Source organism: Colletes latitarsis, chromosome 11 (genome assembly GCF_051014445.1).
Source record: "Colletes latitarsis isolate SP2378_abdomen chromosome 11, iyColLati1, whole genome shotgun sequence".
Taxonomy (NCBI): Eukaryota; Metazoa; Arthropoda; class Insecta; order Hymenoptera; family Colletidae; genus Colletes; species Colletes latitarsis.
Window position 1 is genome coordinate 24,769,381 of NC_135144.1, and position 23,050 is coordinate 24,792,430.

General features: G+C 33.0%; 2 protein-coding genes across 5 annotated transcripts; one reads left to right on the forward strand and one right to left on the reverse strand.

Moving 5' to 3' along the window:
• Positions 1-721: 721 nt before the first annotated feature.
• On the reverse strand, positions 722-19,591 carry Tyf (twenty-four). Of its 3 annotated transcripts, none has more exons than XM_076778252.1 (9): positions 17,441-19,591; positions 13,212-13,325; positions 12,779-13,141; positions 12,328-12,594; positions 11,780-12,173; positions 10,925-11,362; positions 10,468-10,843; positions 8,651-10,347; positions 722-8,295 (listed from the first exon to the last, which is right to left on the reverse strand). In XM_076778252.1, exons 1-9 carry the CDS (start codon positions 17,702-17,704, stop codon positions 8,225-8,227), a joined length of 3,984 nt encoding a protein of 1,327 aa, XP_076634367.1. In that variant the 5' UTR covers positions 17,705-19,591; the 3' UTR covers positions 722-8,224. The 3 variants fall into 3 exon arrangements, with proteins under 3 accessions (XP_076634367.1, XP_076634366.1, XP_076634365.1); XM_076778251.1 differs by having other exon boundaries at positions 10,925-11,359; positions 12,328-12,597; XM_076778250.1 differs by having other exon boundaries at positions 12,328-12,597; positions 17,441-19,590.
• Pis (phosphatidylinositol synthase) lies at positions 19,236-22,988 on the forward strand. Of its 2 annotated transcripts, none has more exons than XM_076778257.1 (5): positions 19,236-19,254; positions 20,210-20,315; positions 21,134-21,422; positions 21,519-21,682; positions 22,001-22,988. In XM_076778257.1, the coding sequence occupies exons 2-5, from the start codon at positions 20,270-20,272 to the stop codon at positions 22,153-22,155; spliced, it is 654 nt and encodes a 217-aa protein (XP_076634372.1). In that variant the 5' UTR covers positions 19,236-19,254; positions 20,210-20,269; the 3' UTR covers positions 22,156-22,988. The 2 variants fall into 2 exon arrangements, with proteins under 2 accessions (XP_076634372.1, XP_076634371.1); XM_076778256.1 differs by lacking the exon at positions 19,236-19,254 and adding an exon at positions 20,015-20,125.
• The last annotated feature ends 62 nt before the right edge of the window (positions 22,989-23,050 follow it).

Consider the following 23,050-nt stretch of genomic DNA (forward strand, 5'->3'; position numbering starts at 1 on the left):
AGGTAGGAAAATAAGCGCCATCTATCGTTAAAAATAACGAACTATTCCACGCAAACGGGCGGCTCTCTCGACTCCCACGAGACGGTTCGAAATTACTTCGGGTAGAATAGAGAAAGAGAGCAAGTGTCTGTTTGCCTTTATCGACTTTTCGAAACTCTACAGAGCTCACGTACGCGTGATCTGGCATAGTGTGAGTAGTGCTAATTTCTCTGGGGCTGTAGTGCTCCATTATTTTTTCCGTGTTACTCGCAATAGCATTGACTATTTTTCATATTATCAGATACTTACTTCACGATGTCAAACTGCTGATAAGATTCATTTTCTGGATTTTGCCTGGATAACGTTTTTATTTCACATCACATCGTAACAAGGCCAACGTAATCGTAAGGACCATTCGATTGTACTTTGGACTGTATATTTAATAGGAACAAAAATTACATATAAACTAAATCTGCGATAGCATTTATTAAGTGAAGGCATATAAAATACTACGTTTACTTGCTATTTTAATCATAGGATAAAACAATATTTCATTTGGAATAAATAAAAGCTTATATAAATAACCGTTCACTCGAATAAATGTCACGATAAGTCACTACAGATTCTTTTTATTCGATCGAACAAAAATCTTGCTCATCGTTGATCTCGATCTGACGTACACTCAATAAATTTATTCGATAACCAATCGAATTGTTAATTTTCTTTACTCTGCCTCTCTTACTTATTTCTTTTTTCTGTAATGATATCCTTTATTGTCTCTATTTTACAAAAACAAAGAAGCAACACTGATATATTGCTTGACCGACGTAATCGATAACTCGTAGGAACACGGCAATTGCGTTTCTACGCTATCGCGTTTATAAAATCAATACTTCAACTCGCAGAATCGTATTTCTACTAACTAGAAAAATAGTTTTGCCGAGACGATCCATCATCTGTGCTGCGTTGGTTTGGCATTCTTCGTCTCTGGGATGACAAGTAGCAAAATGAAATCCAAGTAGGTACTATCCAGTGATGACTTGATGACTAGGCACGCTGATTGGCTGTAGAGTAATAGCGACATCTGTTCTCCCACGCATTGTAATTATTGACTGAGCTGCTCACAACTACAATTCCATCGCGTGACAAAGGATGTGAACGAAACGTGTAGGAACAAATTAGGATAGGACAAGATTGAGAGGCATTGACGTAACCGTGAATAGGAGAAAAATGCATCTCTCGTGGTATGGAGGCCCCACTACTATGCAACGTGACGTCAGAGCGATCATTCATATTCTGACGATGACGTCAGAATCTTCTCTCCTTGCCCTTTGCCCCGTTTACTTTGTAGGTGCCTAATCATCAAGTCATATTTGGATAGTACTATCCAGTGATGACTTGATGGCTAGGCACGCTGATTGGCTGTAGAGTAATGGCAACATCTGTTCTCCCACGCATTGTAATTATTGACTGAGCTGCTCACAACTACAATTCCATCGCGTGACAAAGGATGTGAACGAAACGTATAGGGACAAATTAGGATAGGACAAGACTGAGAGGCATTGACGTAACCGTACGTTCAAAATACTAGCCGTGAATAGGAGAAAAATGCATCTCTCGTGTTATGGAGGCCCCACTACTATGCAGCGTGACGTCAGAGGTAGCCTCTCCAGTGGGAATAAGATGGCGCGAAGATCTTCTCTCTTTGCACCATTTAGTTTGTAGGTGCCTAGCCAACAAGTTATCACTGGATAGCAGTGATTGTGACTCGAGAGGGGAAGGATTCTGTTATCAAGTATTTTCAGACGAAACGTACGAGTTTGAAAATACACTATCAAAGTTTGTCGTACAAATAATAGAAACACTGTTTTCTAATGCTATATCCGTCTATATATAAATATATATAACATTTCAAATGTGATGATCAACTAAATTATCGTGAAATAACCGTTACGCAGGATAGCCAAAAGAAATATTTTTTTTTTTTTTGCGCAGTGACATACTGGTCGATATACTTTTACACCTATTGGTCGTACTCAGTGCAATAAATACAAATTCTTTAACTCTATTTTTTTTTTTACTTTTCCCTTTTAACAATATAATAATATCGACGACAAACCGAAGAAGTTGCATTCAGTGCATAGTGGGTGCAACCAATATAAAGTAACGCAAATAGTATTACATCATGAATGAAATAATAATAAAAAAAGAAAAAAAGAAATATACTGCAACGTGGACTCGTGAAGCGCACAATTCTGGCGAGATCGAATGATGTACATTCGCGCGGATGGGAAGCGATGACGACGACGACGACGACGATAATAATATTAATAATTATAATAATTAATAATAATAATTGTTGCGATAATAATAATAGTAATAATAATAATAAAGAAACGAGACGATTAATGCCGATGGTAGATCACAAAACGCCTTTTAATTCGGCTTTACAGTTAAAAAGTCGTGGAGAACGAAATGTCAATGTATGTGTGTACGGCGACGAAAGTTGTAAAGGCGAACATGTACCTTAAATACTAAAGAGAATAAACGAAAAGAAAAAAAAAAGGACAAATGTTTAAATTCCAACTAAAGGACAATGATAAAATAATAATAATATTAATAATAATAACCAGTAACAACAAATGGCAACGTGCGTGCTTATCAACGTAAACGTAAATTTCCTGTCGCATTTTGTTTGGGCGCGTTCGCGTCACCATTTGCACCATTTCCCCCCCTCCCCCCCTTTTCTGTGCTGCATCTATCTAATAACCGCTGTTTAAGATTTTTTTTTTTCTATTTTTACCGCATACATACATACACACATACATATTACATACATAAAAATTGGAAAGTTCATTAATAGTTAAGAACAAAATATTTTCTTGCAAGTCCGAGACAAATCGAGGAATAAATTAATTCGCTTTTCAAATCGTCGCGGGAGATAAAAGTATCTTCCTTGAACATGATGCAAAGGAATGTCGCACATTTTAGTGATGCTTTTTCTGTCTCCTTTATTTTTTTTTTCTTTTCTTTTTGTAGTTAATAAATTAACCAGAGGACAGTCAAACGTGAAGCCTCAATTTTAAGAGTTATTCTTTGCTGATACAGTAAATAAGAATGAGACGACAAAATATTAGGCGTAGATCAGTAATTTTTTAATAACTTAAGAGACATTCTTCTAACAAAAAACAAAAATGTTTTCGCGTCCCAAATAAATGGCAGGATCCATATAATGTATATAAAAAAAAATAGTTGAACAGTTATCGAACTTTGACGAACAATGTATTAATAATAAAAAAAATTTATCCACATCTACCAATATTAAAAATTTCCTTTCGCTTACTTTGGAACGCATCGGTGTACATACTTAAAGAGAAAAATAAAATGAAACGATGTCTGAGCAATTTTACTATTGTGTAATAGTAATTGTCCGATTTTCCAACGTAATTTTTGTCCGAATACTTGTTCGTTCGGGCCTTTATTGGCTGCATTTTACATTGATGTTTTTTAACTCTTTCACGATACACTTTTCACCACTGACACTCCCCCCCCCCCCCTCGATAACAATTATTATTTGTAACTATCCTGGATAGCGAATGACATTGAACGTAAAAAAAAAAGGAGAGAAAGAAAGAGAGAGAGAGAGAAAGCTGTGCAAGAAATGAAACGACTCGCAACAGCAACAGCAACAGCAACAGCAACAGAAAGCATTATAACAAGTATAAAAATGAGATACAACATGCAAGAAAATGGAAATCGGCCAGCTTCGTTTTTCTCATGATTCTCGTTATTATTATGTGTATTTCGTGTATTCTCGACGCACCTGCTGCTGAAATTCTACATATTTTTTTTATTCACATATTTAGCCTCTGCGGTCACGTGCAAACGCACCGCGTTACTAGCGTTTTAATCGTTTAAAAATTAAACGCAGGAGACGGTAAATTCGCACTTTGTCCCGTTGCTTTCGCGCAACGATCCGATCGACGCCCACGGAAAGTTTCCGGTTCGAACCCCTATTGTTTCTTTCATTGTGTATCTTTCCCGCTCGCTCTACCACGCATGCAATTGAAAAGAAAAAGAAAAAGAAAAAAAAAAAAAAAAAAAGGAAACACGAAGAAACAGAGCGACTTATTATATCACAGTATCGTACGCAAAGCTTGTATGAAATCGCAGATAGAACAGCATAAAGGCCAAATGGCGACGCTACACTCGTTTACGAAATTTTTTTTATAATCATTTCGAGGAGGACGATATACCTTTTCATTCGTAGAAGCATCGAAATCGGCGTTCTCATACTCTCTTTCCTTTCTCTCGTGTTTTTTTTCCTTTTTTTCTTGTGCTCCCTATCTTACACTCATTCATTCTTCTCTCATTACCCTATTGCTTTCTATTTCCTCTTTTACACGCTCCGCGACAAGTGACTCTTTTACATCCATGGTCCGTGACATAACTTTGCATGAATCTGAGGTTCTCAGTATTATTAGTAACAAAATAGTAAGCGATGGCCGCTGTGTTTACGCATCCTGAGAATAAATCGAGGTTTCAGTTCACAACTGAACTTCTCTTCCAGCCGCTACCGACGTCCCTTTTGTTCGCAACTATACCCTCTTTCCATCCCTTCGTCGCTCCATTTCAGTTTTTTTTTTTTATTTTTTTAACGCTATAAACATACGTATGGTGTAGCGATTTATCGTCTGAATACGTATCACCGGCGAATTCAGTATGCAAGTAATATTCGAAGGTATTTTTTTCCCTGGCCTTTCAGCTTACCGAAAACAACATTTATTATACGCGTGGTTATCACAATGCTATTTTTTCTTTTTTTTTCTTTTTTAAATCTACTCTGATATTAATCGCTAATCGAACAAATACGATACTTTAAATATATATATATATAAAAAAAAAAGAAGAAAATATAAATAATAAACTTATTTTCGAAAATCACTATTAATTTCACTTTTACAGAATACTCGATTGACGCTCAGTCAATTTCGCCGCGCGAAAAGAAGCAAAATTAAAGAAACGCGAATATTACTTTATACTGTGTTTTATACCCGCGAACGGGGAAAACTTTGGCAACATACTAAACGTTGGCAACAACATTCTCTCTCCGTTGTTCTTTTTTGTTTTTGTTTTTTTTTTCTTGTTTTGTTTTGCTTTCAGCTGGGCAGCCACAGTCTTTACCATACACGCAAAATATTCGTTTTTTTTTTCTTTCATCTTTTTACACGCACAATCACTCGCGATAGCTTCTGCTTTCTCTGTATAATCGTTATTTAGTAATAATAGCGGTACAATAATAGTTAATCGAATAGCTTCACTGTAATTGTTAATCATTAATTAATAATAGTTATTAATATATGTATATACAGCACAAAAGAACTGTCTTACATTGAATAACAAATTGTACAGTGATACAAGGCTAACACTGAGATCGTCGGACACTTTCTCTCTCAACTGTTATTACCCTTCGTTTCTCGCTTTTTTTTGCTTTTATTTATTTATTTATTTATTTTTTTGCGCTTTTTTTTGAACACTAGCAACACGCCCGCGCCGATAATTGGGTCTTACTCCGAGTGATCGTCGATGAATACATGTAAACATTTCTGGAACATCTCTACGACTGGGCGTGATCTTTGCAAATTCAACAGAGCTAACGGACTTTCAGAAATGTTTAAACAACTCATCGCGATTACAATAATTACATAACAAGCACAATTATCTCGGGTTTTTCTTCTTTTTTTTTTGCGATGGTTTAAGCGAATTAACAATGAAATTATAGAACTCCTTCATGCATTGACTCATGAATAGTTGCTGTCGATATGTTGTTGCATTTGTTGTGTCACCTATGCACAAGTAACAATTCAAGACAGGGAATTAATGTTAACTATTTAAAAAAAAAAAAGAAATTAATTTACATCAGTGACATTTCAACAGTTCAACCGAATCTAAATCATTGATCGATAGCTGGGGGAACGATATGTGCAGGAACGATGCGCTTTGATTCGTTAACTGATGTAAAAACTCCATGCGTCCAATTAGGATTTTGTGCCCTTTGCGAGAAACATACATTTTATGGTACAATACAGGCTACAAAGGGTTCATAGATAAATGCAAATAGCCTGCCGTTGAACAAAATATAAGCGTGTTTCCTTTATTCACGTTTAAAACGTTTTCAATTTAAAATAGAAAGATTGCTATTCCGTTTACAATGTGTGGTTCCGAATTTGTCGATTACTATTGATTTTGCTCTTACGAATTCGAAAAAAAAAAAAAAAAAAAAAAAAAGAATACATATAATATGTTGCCGCCTTGCACGTTAAGATTTATATTTTAATTTCTTGTTACTCGTTAAGAAAAACGATTAAATCGTGTATTTTGAATACATGATATTGTTTCGGTATAACTGCCGCTCGATGCTTGCTATAATACACAATTTTATAGTTCTATTTTCTTCAAGATCTTTTCTGTTACACTTTGCAAAATCTTAGTACTTGACCATTTGAACCAGTCAATGGCACTACAGGCTGACACTGCATTCTACTACTTTAAGGCGATGGAGCACCTGACTTTTGAATAGTATTTTTTTTTTTTTGTTTGCATATCAAGTGAAGATACCCCGAAGAAATGCCATCCACTTAAGAGAAACATAAAATCACTGTTACTTATCACCGTGTGATGTAATACGATACAATTAAATCTGTCTCTTTTTTGATTAGCTACTCGTATAAGTTTCATTTTTTTACTATACCAACCACAAACAGTATTAGTTATTATTTTTTTTTTTGCCCGCTCAATTTAGAAGATAACACAGTTTCATTAAAAATTCAAACAGAAGTTTAAAACCAAATTTGGACATCGGCTAGTAGAAGAATATCTACACGAACTACATGCATTCACGCTATCATACTTTATGATCACAAGCAAGTATTTTTATTATAATTATCATTATCAATAATTAATAATTAATTTTTCATCAAATAAGCGAGTCTGTGTAAAAATTTAGCGATTTTCGACACATTCGCACTCTTTCTCACTGTCCCCATCCAGTTCATGACATTGAGCGCAACATTTGCAAAAATCAGTTTATGATTCTTTCTTTTTCCCCTCTTAATTTCTTAAACTATTATCTGTCGCAGTTGGAAGAAGTAACCACTCCATAAAGTCATAAGTCAATCACACTATTTTAATATTTTACACGTGTTCAATGTCACACTTACATTCACCATTATTTTTTTTTTTTTTTGTTACACTTCACACATCTTTATCGCTTTCTTTGCGTTCCTTTATGCTGTCTTAAATAAAGTACGTTTAATCTAGCAACCACTATTTTCATTCGGAGTTTCCTAAAGTTTCAACGAAGACTCACTAACTGTTGCAATGATCCTTGTTTCAAGGTGTTGTTCAAGATCATCGTAGCTCGCAACTTTTCAAGTTTGTTAATAGTTTAGCAATATTTTTGACGGACGATCTCAATTTGGCATAGTTAACGTAACAGGCTTGATTCAACTATTCATAGACTTTATTACAATGGTCTAAGGTGTATCTGTTATTTTAAAGGCATCAGCATAAACCACTGTCACAGCACATGCAGTTCTTGAAAAATCTGCTTCATGGCATTCTTGTTTTAGCTACTTTAAAACCTCCTTCGATAAGTTTTTGTATTCTTTTCCTTTTCAAAATTCACACGCTTTCGTATCGATCCGAAAGACGTTTTCCAAAATTTATAAGAGGTATTTTGCAGATATATGACTTTCACATTTTTTTTACAAGAAAATTTTGTTTCCGTTTTTCAAAGAAGCGAAATAAGTTTCGTATGTTTATTAGTCATGATATTCAGTCGAATATTGTATCAAATGACAATACTGAAACTTTGATGTTGTCACAACCTTTTCAAAGGTATTTGTAACTTTAATGTATGTACAACAACGGAACATACAATAAACTTTGTCTTTGCCTGGTGATTGACTATTATATACATTATCTTCAGAGTAAATATTTTACGCCGTGTAGCTTTACGGAATTATCACTGATGATTTGACTTGAGAATTAGTACAGCTTGTTTTATCGTGATCGGTAATAAAAGTTCGATCGTTTTTTTTAGATTCAGATACTTATTCAGTTTTGCATTAATAAACAGACTCTTCTGGCTGTTTGTGTTTTATAATAGATAACTCGTGATGGATGCAATCTTGCGATACAAAAACATTGTTGTGTTATTTACCTTATCCTCTTAGTGCCCGTTTCACTGACCACTGTAGAATTGTATACGACCACTTGCGGTTACTGGCATTTCCCTCATAACAGCGTCCCATGCTACGTTACCAAACAAAAAAAGATAACACGTTTTCAAAAGATTAATTTATGGCAGTTATAATATTTGTATACCAAGTTATAATACTTGTAATTGAGATATTCAATAGAGAGCATTCGTAAATTGGCTCAAACATATGAAAACGTTCTATAATAAAGTATTTATACCAACTATAGTAAATGCCATTCGAACTGGCCTGTCAAGACCATTCTGCCTAACACCACTGTCTCCTTTTTGTTGCGAGAACGGAAGAAAGATAAACGAGACAGCGGTCTGGCGCAAAATGGCCTTGAAAGGTTAATCCGTGTATAACTTTTATTAAAAAAAAAGTTTAGAATAAGAATCATATTTACATACCTAAGCCGACAAATGAGACGATTTTATCATGATTGTACGTCTGTATGTTAACATCTTCCTCAGGGGCAACATAAAGCATAGAAAAATCTTCTTTAGGTTGATATTTTTCCATGATTCCTGGGGGAGGTGTAGGTGGTGGTGGTGGTAAACACGTTGGCGGTGGAAATCTTGGTGGATAACTCATGTACGGTAACCGTTGCACTATCACAGGATGCATAGGCTGTTGCGTCACATGAGTATTTGGCGGTTGCATGAAATTAGGTGTAAATTTGTCGCATCTCATGTGTTTTTCAAATATCGGTGGATATCTGTCGAAAGTGGATGGTGGTTTATTCATGAGCGACGGAACTACAGATGGAAACACAGAACTGGCAGTAGAAGTCTCTTCGGTGGCAGAATCTTCGGATAATAAAAGTTGTTCGTTGATCTCAAAACCAAACCTAAGCTCTGTTGGCAAGTCACTGTTTTTAGTGACATTAGACGAGGTTTCATCCAATAATATCACTGCAGGTCTCGAGGTTTTTTGTTTATTGGATGTCTGTGGCTCCGTTTTCTGCGACTGATCTTTGTCTGAACCTGTGCCATGCTGTTTAGCTTTCTTACATTCGGCATCTTCTTGTTGTTCTTGCTTTGAATTTACAGAATACGTATTTCCCGACTTAATCGACTCGTGTTTTGCGTTAACATCTTGTTCTTTCGCTATTTTGGTTGGTTTCTCGTTCTGAACTAATTTGGTAGTATCCGAATCGACATTCTGCGGCACTTCTTGCAGCGATTTTGGATTAGTTTGAACACTGGTTTTTTGTGTTTCGACGTCGTCGCAAGATCTTGTTCCTGGATTATTTTTATTTTCGGAATCCGTACTGAAAGCCTCAGTGTTATGCAATTTTTTTGTATTTTCATCGTGAGGTAAATATCCAGGTTTCTTGAAATGCTGATCTTCGTACGATGCTGGAATTTGTACATTTTGACTGCTTTGAACGTAACCTCGACGCGACCGAGTATTATTACACTTTGTATTTGCAATCGAATCTTTACTGTTAACAATATTGCAATTAGGATTATTATCAGTATCTGAAGTACAATTTGTCACTGTATTATTGAGCTTCGATGGCATCGGATTCATCGCTGAAGTTTCGTTTGAATTTACACTGTGATTAATAGAATTCACGTGTTTTTGTTCTTGTTGCATTAGCCTTTGATGCATTTTTTCAATGTCTTGCACGTATTTAATAACCTGAATATTTTTATTGATAGCTTCTTTTTGAGCTTCCGCCTTTTTTCTTTCCGATGAGTTCTTCATCTTCGAGGACAAAGTTGGCGAAGGTGGTTTCTCGAAACCAAGATTCAAAATATGATTCGTATGTGTAAAATTATGTTGTTTCGTTTTTCTGTCAGAGTGCTGTAACTCGTCTAAACTGGGATAATAGTCCTGCGGGATTTTGTCTGGTTCCGAAGGTGTTTTCGGTGGTACGCTAGGCCACGTGGATGTGTTCAACATACTCGGAACAATCGAAGACATATTCAATACCGAGCTATGCGTCATGTTAATAGTTGCCATACGAGCTATGTCTGCGTAACTTGCCTGTGGCGTTCCGCCTGATGAGGTAGCTATTTTTGATAAGTTGTGTTTGGACGTATTTGATGTAACTGGCAATGAATGGACAGAGTCTGAGTCACTACTATCCGATTTATCGCTGCAAATAATAATTATTTTAATTAGTTTGCATTAACAGTATAAACTATAATCACGAAATAATAGTATACTTCGTTCGAAGGATTTCGAACTTCTGATAAAGATGATTGCGTTAAATTACCTTGGTGGCATACTGCTTGCTGATTTTCTTCTACATTCAGATGAAAGCGGTGTTCTATATTCGTTAGAAAATCCTCTTGAGTTCTGGAGGTAAGATCCGGACGTTGTTAAGTTTTGTGCTGTACTACCACTGGAACTTCTTCTTTGCTTTTTACTTTTCTTCTTTTTCGTAACTACCAGAAATTCTGTTTCGTGCTCGGGGTCTGGATTGATTGTTTTATTGGAGTTTCGGCGACTAGCATAATCATCTCCAGTATCATTGCAATATATAGATTGACCTTCTTCGGTGCCCCAGGATCGTCTATCACCGCGACTATCGATAGCTGTGTCCCCCGTGCTTCTTTGTTTCGCACGACGCAAAGCAACATTGATTGTACCTAACAAAATGATACAAATTATATATTGTAAATCTAAATATAACATAGTATAAAGTAAAGTGTACAATATCAATTAGTTACCGTGTTGACTCGACAAACTACTAGCACCACTAGAACTGACACTTTTTTCCGTTGTTAGATCTTCAAGTTTAGTCTTAGATATTTCTTCAAGAGAATTGGATTTCTGTAACTTGGCAGGCAACTGTTCCTTCTTAGTATCTTTCTGTCTACTCCTTGGTTTTGCTCCAGAATTAGTTTTTACTCTCACTGGATTACCTGGTTTTCCTTTTTTACTTTTGGATTCCTTATTTTCGATAAAATTAATTATATTGTCAATGTTCTCTTCATTGCGATGGCCTACGATAGTTTCAGAGTTATAAACAACAAAATTGGGTTCCTGTGTATGTTTTCTTCGAGGTTTTTTTCGTTCTCCGTTGTAATTTTGCACTGCGTTTCCATTTTCATCCAAAGATTTCTTCTCTCCAGACGTTGTAGTGTGTGCTGTATACCTGGAACCTTCTGTGCAAAATCCATATATTTTAACTTGTTATAAAACGAAGGTTTTAGTATACAAGGTGTCTCGCAGTGAGAGGTATATATAATCAAGAAGCAGGAGATTCTACATACAAAAATAAATAAAAAATTTAAAGTAAAATATTTCGGTATAGAGCTTCAAAAATGATCAAGATAGTATCGTTTTCTTCTCAATTATACTATTCATTGCAACAAACCCTGTATATAAAGGCGAAATGTAAAAATGACTATACTGTTAAAAAGAGTAAATGTATGTTTCAATTAAAATACAAACGCAACATTAGCTCAAATATTTCTTTTATCTTGATATTTTCAATTCTAATTCAATACTATAATATATTAATTATTGCAATCACTATATGACAAATGAATTAAATTCAATAATTTTGATGTTTGACCTACCCATTGTGATATTCTGGGTTTGCAAGGACGCAGACATCATGGAGCATAAACTCGGAACTACTTTACCCTGACTAGCACTAGAACTGTTCGAAGTTCCACCAATACCACATTTCACACTATTAAAAGTTTGAAAAGAGAGGGCTCCAGTTACCTCTGTACCATTGACAGATATTTTCGATTTATCTTGTTTTCCACTGTGTTCTCGGAGAGAAAAATCTATGGTAGTATCCACAGGAGTTTGAGCTATATCAAAAGTAGTACGTGATATATATTGAGGTCTACGTGGTTCTATAATTTTCATTTCAGTTCCTTCATCATCTTCTGTATCCAAAGAGTGAGGTCTCTGAACCCCACTTATTATGGATCCCACATTCCTTTCACTAATAGTACCCACCTAAATAAATGAAGAAAAAAATTCTTGGATTACATATTTACATTATATCGCAATACCGCAATATATGTGTATGGACAAGATGTACTAAAGTGTGTTGACGCACACGCACGACGTATGTGTTATGCATTAACAATACGTAAAATTTTTAACTTACCTCAGCATCACCTAAATCGATCACCATGTAATCTGACTTATACTCTGGTGGTGGATTATCTGATTCAAGCATTTCATTTGTCCCGTATTTTCCTTTGTTACCTCTTTTCTCACGTACTTCAAGTTCAGTTTCACACAGATCTTTTTTTGTATCTTTTTTGTCTTTTTCCTTCTCTTCTTTTTTTGTGCTAGTATATGATGGTTTGTCTAAGGATTTGGATTTTTCTTTATTGGTCCAGTCATATACTGTCCTTTCTTCGCAGAAACCCTTCTTTATGTACCAACAAAATATATGTTTAATTAATAAACGTGATAATACATAAAATACACAAATATTATATCAGTAAATTATATTATTAATATACATAATTCATAAATAATTACAATATTCTTAAATCTATCTATGTGTAAAAAATAAAAAAATTAAAATTAAATTTGTTTAGAATACATACCTTTTTATCAAATAATAAATCTAAATTAGCCAATGAAGCAAGACTGTGAGATGCATTTACATTTGAGGGTAATGAACCACCTTCCCTTTGCCTAGCAGATACACTGGGTCCTGTATATTTTTTATTTTTTCTTCTACTTCCTCCGTAAGTGTGGCTAGAACCAGACGTCAAATAAGCAAAACTGCTATCAAATTCTGAAGCAATAGGTTGTGCCAAATTTTGTAACGATCCTCCGTGCGTGAGTCTTTCAGACACAGAGTCCCTTTTATGTCTTCTACGATTGGATCCAGGCAGACAACGTGAATTAGTTATTATCCTTCGACCCTCTTCAGTTTCATCGGCTTCTGCTTCTTGCAATAGTTCCTGAAATAATTATCAGATCATTATTTTAAACGATCTTAATATGCGAAAATCAAAAGGTTAGTAAGCTTACTTTAAAAAGACTGGATTTTCCTTCACGATCTTTGGGACACTTATATGTTATAGCTTCATCCAATAACGCACGTAATTCACCCTCATTTAATGTGGACAAAGTGGCTGGTTCTTCCTGAAAGTCATAACAAAAGTTGGAAAAGTTAAAATTTATTTTGCATGAAAAATTGTTCGTAAGTACATCTTACACCACTTATCAAAATAAAAATAATAATTTGATTTGCAAAACAAATTAATAAGTAATATATTAAACTCAGTTACAAGCCATATTCTTTTTAGAATATATATACTATAGAATAAGGGTGTGTTCTTATTGAACAAGAACTATTATATAAGCATATGATGAATTGACAATACTGAATGCCTTGATATAAAATGTGTGTTTGTCAATTATGAAGAACAATAATTTATGGAATATGTATACAGAACAAAGAACGTTGTATTAAATTCAGTTTAAACATATTATATGGCACAAAACTTCTATTGTGTGATACATTTGCAGACACTTTGTTTGTAACCTATACATGGTAGAGGGACATGTTTTGCAATCTAGATTCAAATATGGAAAGTATGCCAAGAGATCGATCCGAACTTTAGGAGTAAACCATACGTGGAAGTACGCTTTAAGTTGTGTTAAGAAAGAAAAGGAAATTTGCGCTGTGTATATGGTTACATGTTTGGATTACTTTTTTTTACTGTTGATTATTTTTCATACCTCGACAACTTATTATCTACAATCTCAGCATATAGTACACAAATCTTTTCAATAAATTCCTTAAGACTCAATTTCAATATAAATTTTACTTAAAATTTAAAAATTTTAAGACATTATTACTGCAGATATTGAAAATTATCATTAATTAAATAAATATTGTACATAGCAAATGATAAAGTTTGTTTCATAACATTTTCATATTATTACATATACTCTGCACCATAGTATGAACTAGTCCACAAGGCAGATAAGCATGGATATAGATAGATTCAGAGAGAGAATTTAAGGTTTCACTTATTGGATTTTGTAAGGAAATATAGAGACCACATAGAAAAGAGGTATATGTATCAATATAAATGATATATATCATTGTCATTATTAATCTTTCCATGCATGTTAATGAAATACAAATTTTATTACTGTAGACACAATTAATTATGAGATATATTTATTGCTAAGAAAAATGTATGTATTGCTAATTCCACTATTATTTACCTTTGATTAAACTGTGGATATGACATGTAATATTACTACATCAGACTGTATGTAGCTGTTTACATAACAGTAAAAATTATTGGTTCATAGGTTTTTATTTCATCTACTTACAAAATACGGCATAAATACTGTTATGAGAGAAATATCTTTACCCATAGGTTATAAACAAAGTAGGAAATATTGTAAGAAACTATACAGAATGTCATTTACTGTTGTGGTAATTTGACTAATTCTGTCTCACAGTAACCTGATTAACTTCATTCTAAAGCAAAATATTTTATCAGAATGGCTGCCTGTGCAAAAAAATAATTGAACACTATAGACTTTATTTCTCCTTTCTTATTTAAAACAGCACATAAACGTCGCTGAAACAAAGCATTTTGTAACGAACTTTACGAGAAGCGACGTGTAAAAGTTAAAAGCGATTACGATTGCTCCCAGAATACACCATTTTTATAGAGATAACAAAACCTTTCCGAACTTATTGACCGTGAATCTTCGTATGTACATACATGTTTGTAGTTAGGTTAACGATAAACTGTTATCGTTTTACGGTATAAAAAAAAAGAAGAAAAAAAAAATATTTTTTTAAAAGAAAGAAAGAAAACAGTACAGAAATTATCATTTGTTTCACAATGTTGAGTAACATGTCTTGGAAAAAAAAGTACTTGGTTTAGTGGGAACAATACAAACCAATCGTCTTTGAGACTCGAAAAGCACTGTTAATGAATACTCGTAAGTCCTTGGAAATACGAAAAGGAAGGCCAATAGCGAGTTTACCTACGCTTGTAAATTAAAATAGGACACACACCAGGAATGAGTTTGGGCTTGTCCAGAGATCGATAGGGGGTCGCGATTAGCTAATTGAGACACGAGGAGATACCGGGGTGACTTACAGACGAAGGAAAAATCTGCTGGGCAGTGCCGGCACGGAATTTATATTTTTAGAGGGCACCTGGGTCGGCTGCAGTCGTCTTTGCTCCGTCGAACTGCAGTCCCGCTGTATAGCACCGTTACGTAGAGATTTTGCGCATTTGAGTACGCGATAAACGTAGCCGACGATACGCTATTACTGTTCAGAAGGAATAATATCGGCAGTGTCAAGAATATGCTGCCGATTTAAATGCTATTATGACGAGCGGGCGCGGCGCGCTCTTCTCAGCATGGCCGCCGCCATTACACTAAGAACACGGCCATTCCAGGATCGTAATAAGCAGGGGGGCCCCTCGACATTAGAATTTGTTATTCTTTGCTAATGTATATCAAGTCGCGAAAGTATACAGTCTATAATCTACAGAAATTTGGAAAATATTGTCTAAAATAATCATTGGCTAAAATAAGGTGCAATTATCAGAATTATATTGACGAAATTTAAATGAAATCTGGCAACATATACAGCAATTACGAAAGATTCACTTTAAAATATTAATTTTTCATCGTTGTTTTGGTAATTATTTACAATATTAATGACTTCATCAATTTGAACAGCTTTTACTTATATTGCAAAGGAACGCTGATTAAGTATTTCAAAGCAAAAAATAATTGTTACTCATTCTTAATTTTAAGATATAATTATTAGAAATTTAAATTGTAAAAACCACGCTTCCGCAGACAGAGATTGAACTGCCGATTGGTAGTTTAATTTTTCATCGGTACGTTCCGAGTACCGATTGGTACAATGGGCGGTTACCATTCTGATTCTACCAATCGAAAGCCTCGTGCCTTTCGTAACAGACATCAAAATACCAACCACGAACACTGTTTAATATTAACAATAATAAGTAAAAATTTATGTATGTTTTAAAACAAAAGGTAATAGTCTAGATTTGGCCTGAGCCTGTGTTCACAATGATAAATGAACATTTTAACTTCAAAATAACTTTTAATCTACTATTTCTTTCTTATTGGTTAATGCATATAATTTTATAACTGGTTATGAGCCACAATTATGGTTTGGTTTAGTACACTTAGTAACCTTTCACATTCAACATACTTTAATGGCTTTAAAATCAATAAACTCATTAATATGGTAAATAATTATCAATCTTTTTGTGATCTTTAGTTCTTCTTTTTAGTTCTTGTTTGAAATAAGTGTTTTGTAATTATCATACATATCATTTTCGTATCAGAATTTTTTCATATTTTCTGATTATCTTATAGTAATATTATGATATTATGGCTTATAAATAGCCATAACAATAATTTAAAATTTTAATATAATACTGACCTTTCAAAACTATAATTCAATATATTTTACTCTTCTTTTTTACTGATGGAAGTTTATAAAATTGAATTATATAAAATAGTATTGTTTTATATACATTGAATTAAAGTACATGAATTTATTTTAATGCCATTTGAAATGTAACATTTTTACAAACATGCATTGCAACTGTTTGACAAATAAAAATATTATAGAGTTGCTATATTAATACTGCAAGTTGAGTTTTCTATTTATTTAATTTTAAAATTATGTACAACTAGATAGCTGTACTATGGAAATGTAAGATATCACATTTTTCATGCGTCTTTACCTTATTCCCATGTTCCCATATATCATATTCTGTCTCTGACAGAATATATATATATAAAAGGACTGTTATAACTAATAAGAATTATTATATTGCATTTTTAAATTACAACTTTAAAATTACTGCAATTAGTAATAATAAGATACAAGATATTTTGAGAGCAATATCATATTATTATACCTAAGATGATACCTTGTTTAATCAGTTCCATTCCTATCATTAGTAGGTAATGTATAGTGTAACATTGTTTATTACAATTAATATATCTGTTGTACACAACTTTCCTTCTGGTGTGAACATCATATTTATAAGAAATTAATTTCTTTCGCTGACGTACAAACATAATAACTTTCATGCTCATACTATGATACCTTTAATTAAATTTATTTACTTTACTCAAAGTAACTTAAATTTTATATTTATACAATAATTAGTTAATTCATATAAATATTGAACAAATACTATGGCTACACTATTTCCATAACTCACCTGCTTATTATCAGAGGTGACAGATGTCGTTGCACTTTGATTTACAGGATCTGAATTGGAATCGGTGTTCGTTGAAGCACTTTCTACACTTGAACTCTGGTTACTAATAGTCTCCACACTTACTACTAAATTTTCTGCATCTCTTTCATTAGAGACGTCGTTACGATTTTCAGCAGTTTTGTCGGGTGCTACCGGTTCTTGACGATGTTCCGGCCCTGGGGCCATTTTGATCGAAATCGACAACGCTGTGTCCGCTGTACTCATAGCTTGTTCATCGTTTTTCTTTGGTGTTTCAAGGCCTAATGATCTCTTCCAATTGACCACAGACGATGATTCGCAATTCTCACATTTCGCATCACGTAAAATGTATCAATTTCATTTTTAATTTATTACATTGTTACACCATCACGTGCACGTAAAAGAAACCATTTTTTTACTGCACTGGTGTCACAGCAGGTTAAGTCTGATCGCTCGCCAGATCATAAATTCATAACGTTTGAGATAAATCAAGAAAACATACACGCAAACAGCAAAATAAAATCTTATAGAAATTTTACGAGGTTCAATGAAAGATCTTTTCAATGTGTCTGACTTTACGCGCGTACCACGCGCGCTATGAAGGTGACAAAAATGGCACCGTCCACCATCTAGTATTTTGATTGTTAATCAATCGGAACAACTGTTATGCTTTTATGGTTCTTTTCTTTTTCAATTATCACTGTATATTTTAAATTGTCTTGCAAATTTCCGTTTTTACGTATTTAAGTTTAAATTTTTAATGCATTATCGTGTTTTGATATCATAAATCTTTCGTTGTTAAGGTTATTTCCGATCTGCTTGTCAGCTACGACCACAGCTGTCGATAAAGCATGTTCTATATTCCATCGAATCGAAATACATATTACATTTGTTGTACCAGTGATTGAAAACTATTTATTCTGTATTAGTATAATAAATTCCTCTGAGAAGAAATACAAAAACAATGGAAATACTAATTCCAGTTACACGTCGTCTTATTAATGATATGCTCTCAATTTGAAATTGTTTGTTGCTTTCTCGTAATTAACAAAATATAAAAAATACATATAATTTGCAATATACAGATTTCTTTCAGTATCGAATGAGCATATTGTTTATTATGATGAAAAGCAGTTTCAAAAGTTTCAATTCGTGCCGAATTTATAACAGTGGATTCACGTTAAAACGTATAACACATATAAAATGAATAGGAATACATTTTGTAACACTTATTAGAACTGCATCTCAAAAACGGAAAATCACAAATATTTTTGGTTGACATGTCAAATCAGTTTTGGACGCTTTTGTAGTTCTTAGAGAAAGCGTTGAAGAAAGTCCAATTTTGGTGTTATAAAACGAGGTTGATAATCGCCGTAGTTCGGAGCAGTCATAAATTCAAAATGGCCGCTGTCGATATTAAAATGCACATTTTCTTTACGTACGTTGCTACGTTAAATTTTTTTTTTTATTAAATGAAATGTAATTTATTGATAGCGTTGTTCCAACCGTATACGGGCGGAAGACGCGAAAACGTATTTGTCCAAAACGACAATGTTTCTAGCATTGCTTGTACACACATCGAAGAGTATATAGTTTGTTCTTGTCTCTATTCGACCGTACATGAGTCTTAGAAGACTCGGATATCACTTTTGAAACATTTCACTGACAAGTGGGAACGTTTCACGGAACCACAAGTATCCTGATCAGATCATCGAAGCGTATTCCAAAATCGTCGGTGAATTATCGATCGCATAATGTTACTCCTGTTCGTGCACTTTCTCACGACAACACAAAAAGTACGTAAATAACCTTTTACAGAGGCACTCGAGCCAAAAGGAAACACGAAATTTTGTTAATGAAAACATAAATTGTATTCAAGTAAAAGAAAACTAGCCCACCCAAAACTTCATAGCACGATGTCCGAATCCGTCCGTACGGTAAATCAATTTTAGCACTAAAACGTTTCGTTCGATTCCACTATTGTTTGATGAAAACTCCTCTTAATTCATTGTATCAAAAAGAAATTACGGGAAAACTGACGTAAACCTGCACAGACAGTTTTCTCGCGACACAATAAACGATCGCTTTTGCGCAGAGAAACGGCGGACCAACCGTTTAGCCTCCGAAAATGTCGTCTGGCTTCAGGAGCGTAACTATATGTCAAGCTGTCTTCAGCAATTGCTATTTTATAATCTATTCAAAATGATCGTTACCAAGATTCAGTAAATTGTTAAAAATAAGCATATGTTCTCAGCGATAATTTTCAGTATTAAAAACTAAATTTGTTTGAGAACGCGTGATTTTATAGTGTCAAAGAAAATTTACGACAAATGATCGATTTTTTACTTCCAGAAATTATACATTTGCGTGAAATTTGCATTTTATAGCGACTACAATATTCTTTGTAAATTTGTAATATGTACAAAAATGCGAAGTATTGAACCTATGAAAATGTTAATTGATACAACACTGTTAGTTGTATGACTGCTAATGCGTCACTGGATTCGATATATCTCGAACTCGCGACTATGATGCGATTATGCGATATAATTGTCGATTCTATATATCAATCGTTGACGCTATATATTGTTATATACGTATGCTTGACGATAATTCAGATTAACTCTACGAGAGTACAGTGTGGAGGAGCAGTCGGGTGGTTGTAAAGTAACACTCTTGATATAAAAATAAAAAATATTACTTGACACAAACGACGACAGATAACAAATAAATTCAGACACTTGGTTACAGAACAACTGGTTCCGTTACAAGTATATTCCGCAACAGTGAGAAACATTTAGCGGCGGCAAAATGACGGGATCTGAGAATATTTTCTTATTTGTGCCCAACATTATTGGTAAATAAACATTTATATTTTAGTACTTTGATAATTATTTGTATCTTATTATAAATCTCTCATACACAATGAAATGATGTATTTGTTAGATTGAAGCAATTAAAAATTAAAAATAATACGTTGTTTGCAATACATGCACATCTGTTACAGTATGTGTAATTCATTTTTATTGACAATCAAGTTATAGATTTGGTACTTCTAATAAAATGATGAGAGATAAATATTTAAAAACATATTAATATAATTTTTGTATGTTATATTCATTGAGTTTCAAAATCCCAGTTAAAGGGATTTTATTTATGCGTATTATATTAGTATATAAATATTTTCATGCAAGTCTTATCCAAGAGAAATTATTAGAATTAAGTAATGAAACATTCAATAGGTTTGACAGATTGCTACAATTTAAAATTTACTATGAAAACATTTCTCAGAAAATTTCCATATTTATTTTTAGTTTCTGGTTGCTTTTTAATATAGGATATGATAAAAGAAGATGGGAAAGCACAGCATTTCAAAGACTTCTTATATTGATTTATACTAATCTACAGATGGCCTGTTTTATATAACACAATAACATATTTGAAAAATGCAATTATTATCATTCAATTAATATTTGAATAAAAAAAAAAATTTAGCTAAGTTTTTATACAAACAATAAGTATATCAAAGTATTTTGATAAATATAGTAGAAAATGTATTACCAGTATTATTAATGACAATTAAAAGTAATTAAAGAGTAAGGAATATGTTTAGAAATACGAATATATAAATGATATTATAAGCATGGTAATGTGTGTGTATATATGTTTTAACAGGCTATGGTAGAGTGATTTTGGCTCTTATATCCTTTTATTTTATGTCAACCAACCACATCATTGCATCTTGGTGCTACATTATTAGTGCACTATTAGATGCAGTGGATGGCCATGCAGCAAGATACTTTAATCAAGGCACCAAATTTGGTGCTATGTTAGATCAGTTGACTGATCGTGTTGGTACTATGTGTTTATTGGCTACATTGTGTGTACTTTATCCATCATATACCTTTTGGTTTCAATTAAGCATGGCCATTGATATTGCTTGTCATTGGATATACTTACATACGTAAGAATAAAGTCTAGTACAGATACTGTAATAATTATACGAATGTACAAAAGAATACAAAATACTTTCTTATATGATTATGTTATCATGTTATAGGTCTCTTTTGCAAGGGAAAACAAGTCATAAATTTGTTGATATGTCTGGAAACCCGATTATGAGAATGTATTATACTAATCGTACAGTCTTATTTATTATGTGTGCTGGTAACGAAGCTTTCTATGCTGCCTTGTACCTTATTCACTTTACCGAAGGACCCATTTGTAAGTTTTTATACATACACATACAAGGCATTATGGGTAGTAAGGATGAATTCAATAAAGATGTGGTTAAAGAAATATGGACAATAAAGTGATTTTAAACATTTTTCAACAAAGGCAAACTCAACAAAAAATTCTTATATTTCATTTTACCCATATGTATCAATAATTATTATTTTTGTTGAGTTCACGATTATGGAAAATATTTAAAATACATCTTTCTCTAAACGTATCTTTGTTGAATTTGTTTTTACTACTTGCAATGTCTTATTAACAATGAGATTTTGAAAATTGTAAAAAATAATGTGTATTTCGTTTCAGTGGTTGGTATTAGTTTATTTAGATTAATTATATGGCTTTCTGCACCTATAGCATTGATTAAAACTGGTATTTCATTGTTACATGGATATGTATCCTGTATCAATTTGAGCATAATTGATCTTAAGGAAAGACAAGAGCAGCTAAAAGTAAATTAAGTTAATGTACTGTTCAGCATTTCCTAGTCAAGCTAAATGTGATTAATTGATCTTCCTAATTTACCACTTATTATATGCAAACGTGTGTTTACATTATATTTTTTTACATGTTAATCCTACGATTAAACTAAACTCCACCAACTATTTTAATATGAAACAGATCTACAGTGTCAGTTATTGTTTAATTTATATATTAATAACAACAAGCATGCTACAAGCATTATATTCCAGTATAACTAAGTCTCTAACCAATTTAACTCTTTGAGCAGTGAGTTTTCATAATACTAGCCATCTACTTGGAGTGAGTCTTCTTGCATGTTTACATGTTTCTTAAACTCAAAATACAAATGACCAAATAGTAATTTGTAAAAATATCAAAGTCACATATAAATTAATAGCAGAGTACTGTTTTGGTGTAAAATTCAAGATAGGTGTATACGATTGTACTATACCAGGCTAGCTAAGATATAATTCAAAATCTATGTTTGTATTGCTCAAAGTATTAAATGTTAAAATTTCTATCATATATCATTTAGTGTCTCTTATATTTTTGTATTTAATAGAATATTTTATATAATAATGATTTTTTGGAAAATGTTTCTGTAGAGATATAAATAGATTTAGATAAAAGGCAATAGTTATAATTGATGTTACTACTTTTGAGATGTATTAATGTAATCTAAAAAAAATATATTGAATGTTTTACCCTTTTATATAGTATGTATATTTTTGTTGTATTTAATTGTTCGTTATTTAAAATATCAGTAGTATGAAAATCTGACATGGATAATGTAAGAAGTATTAAGATATTTAATAAATATTTTCGTCCCTTATATAGTGTTGACATCATCTTTATTATATCACAAGTATTAATACAAAGTATTATAAGCATACT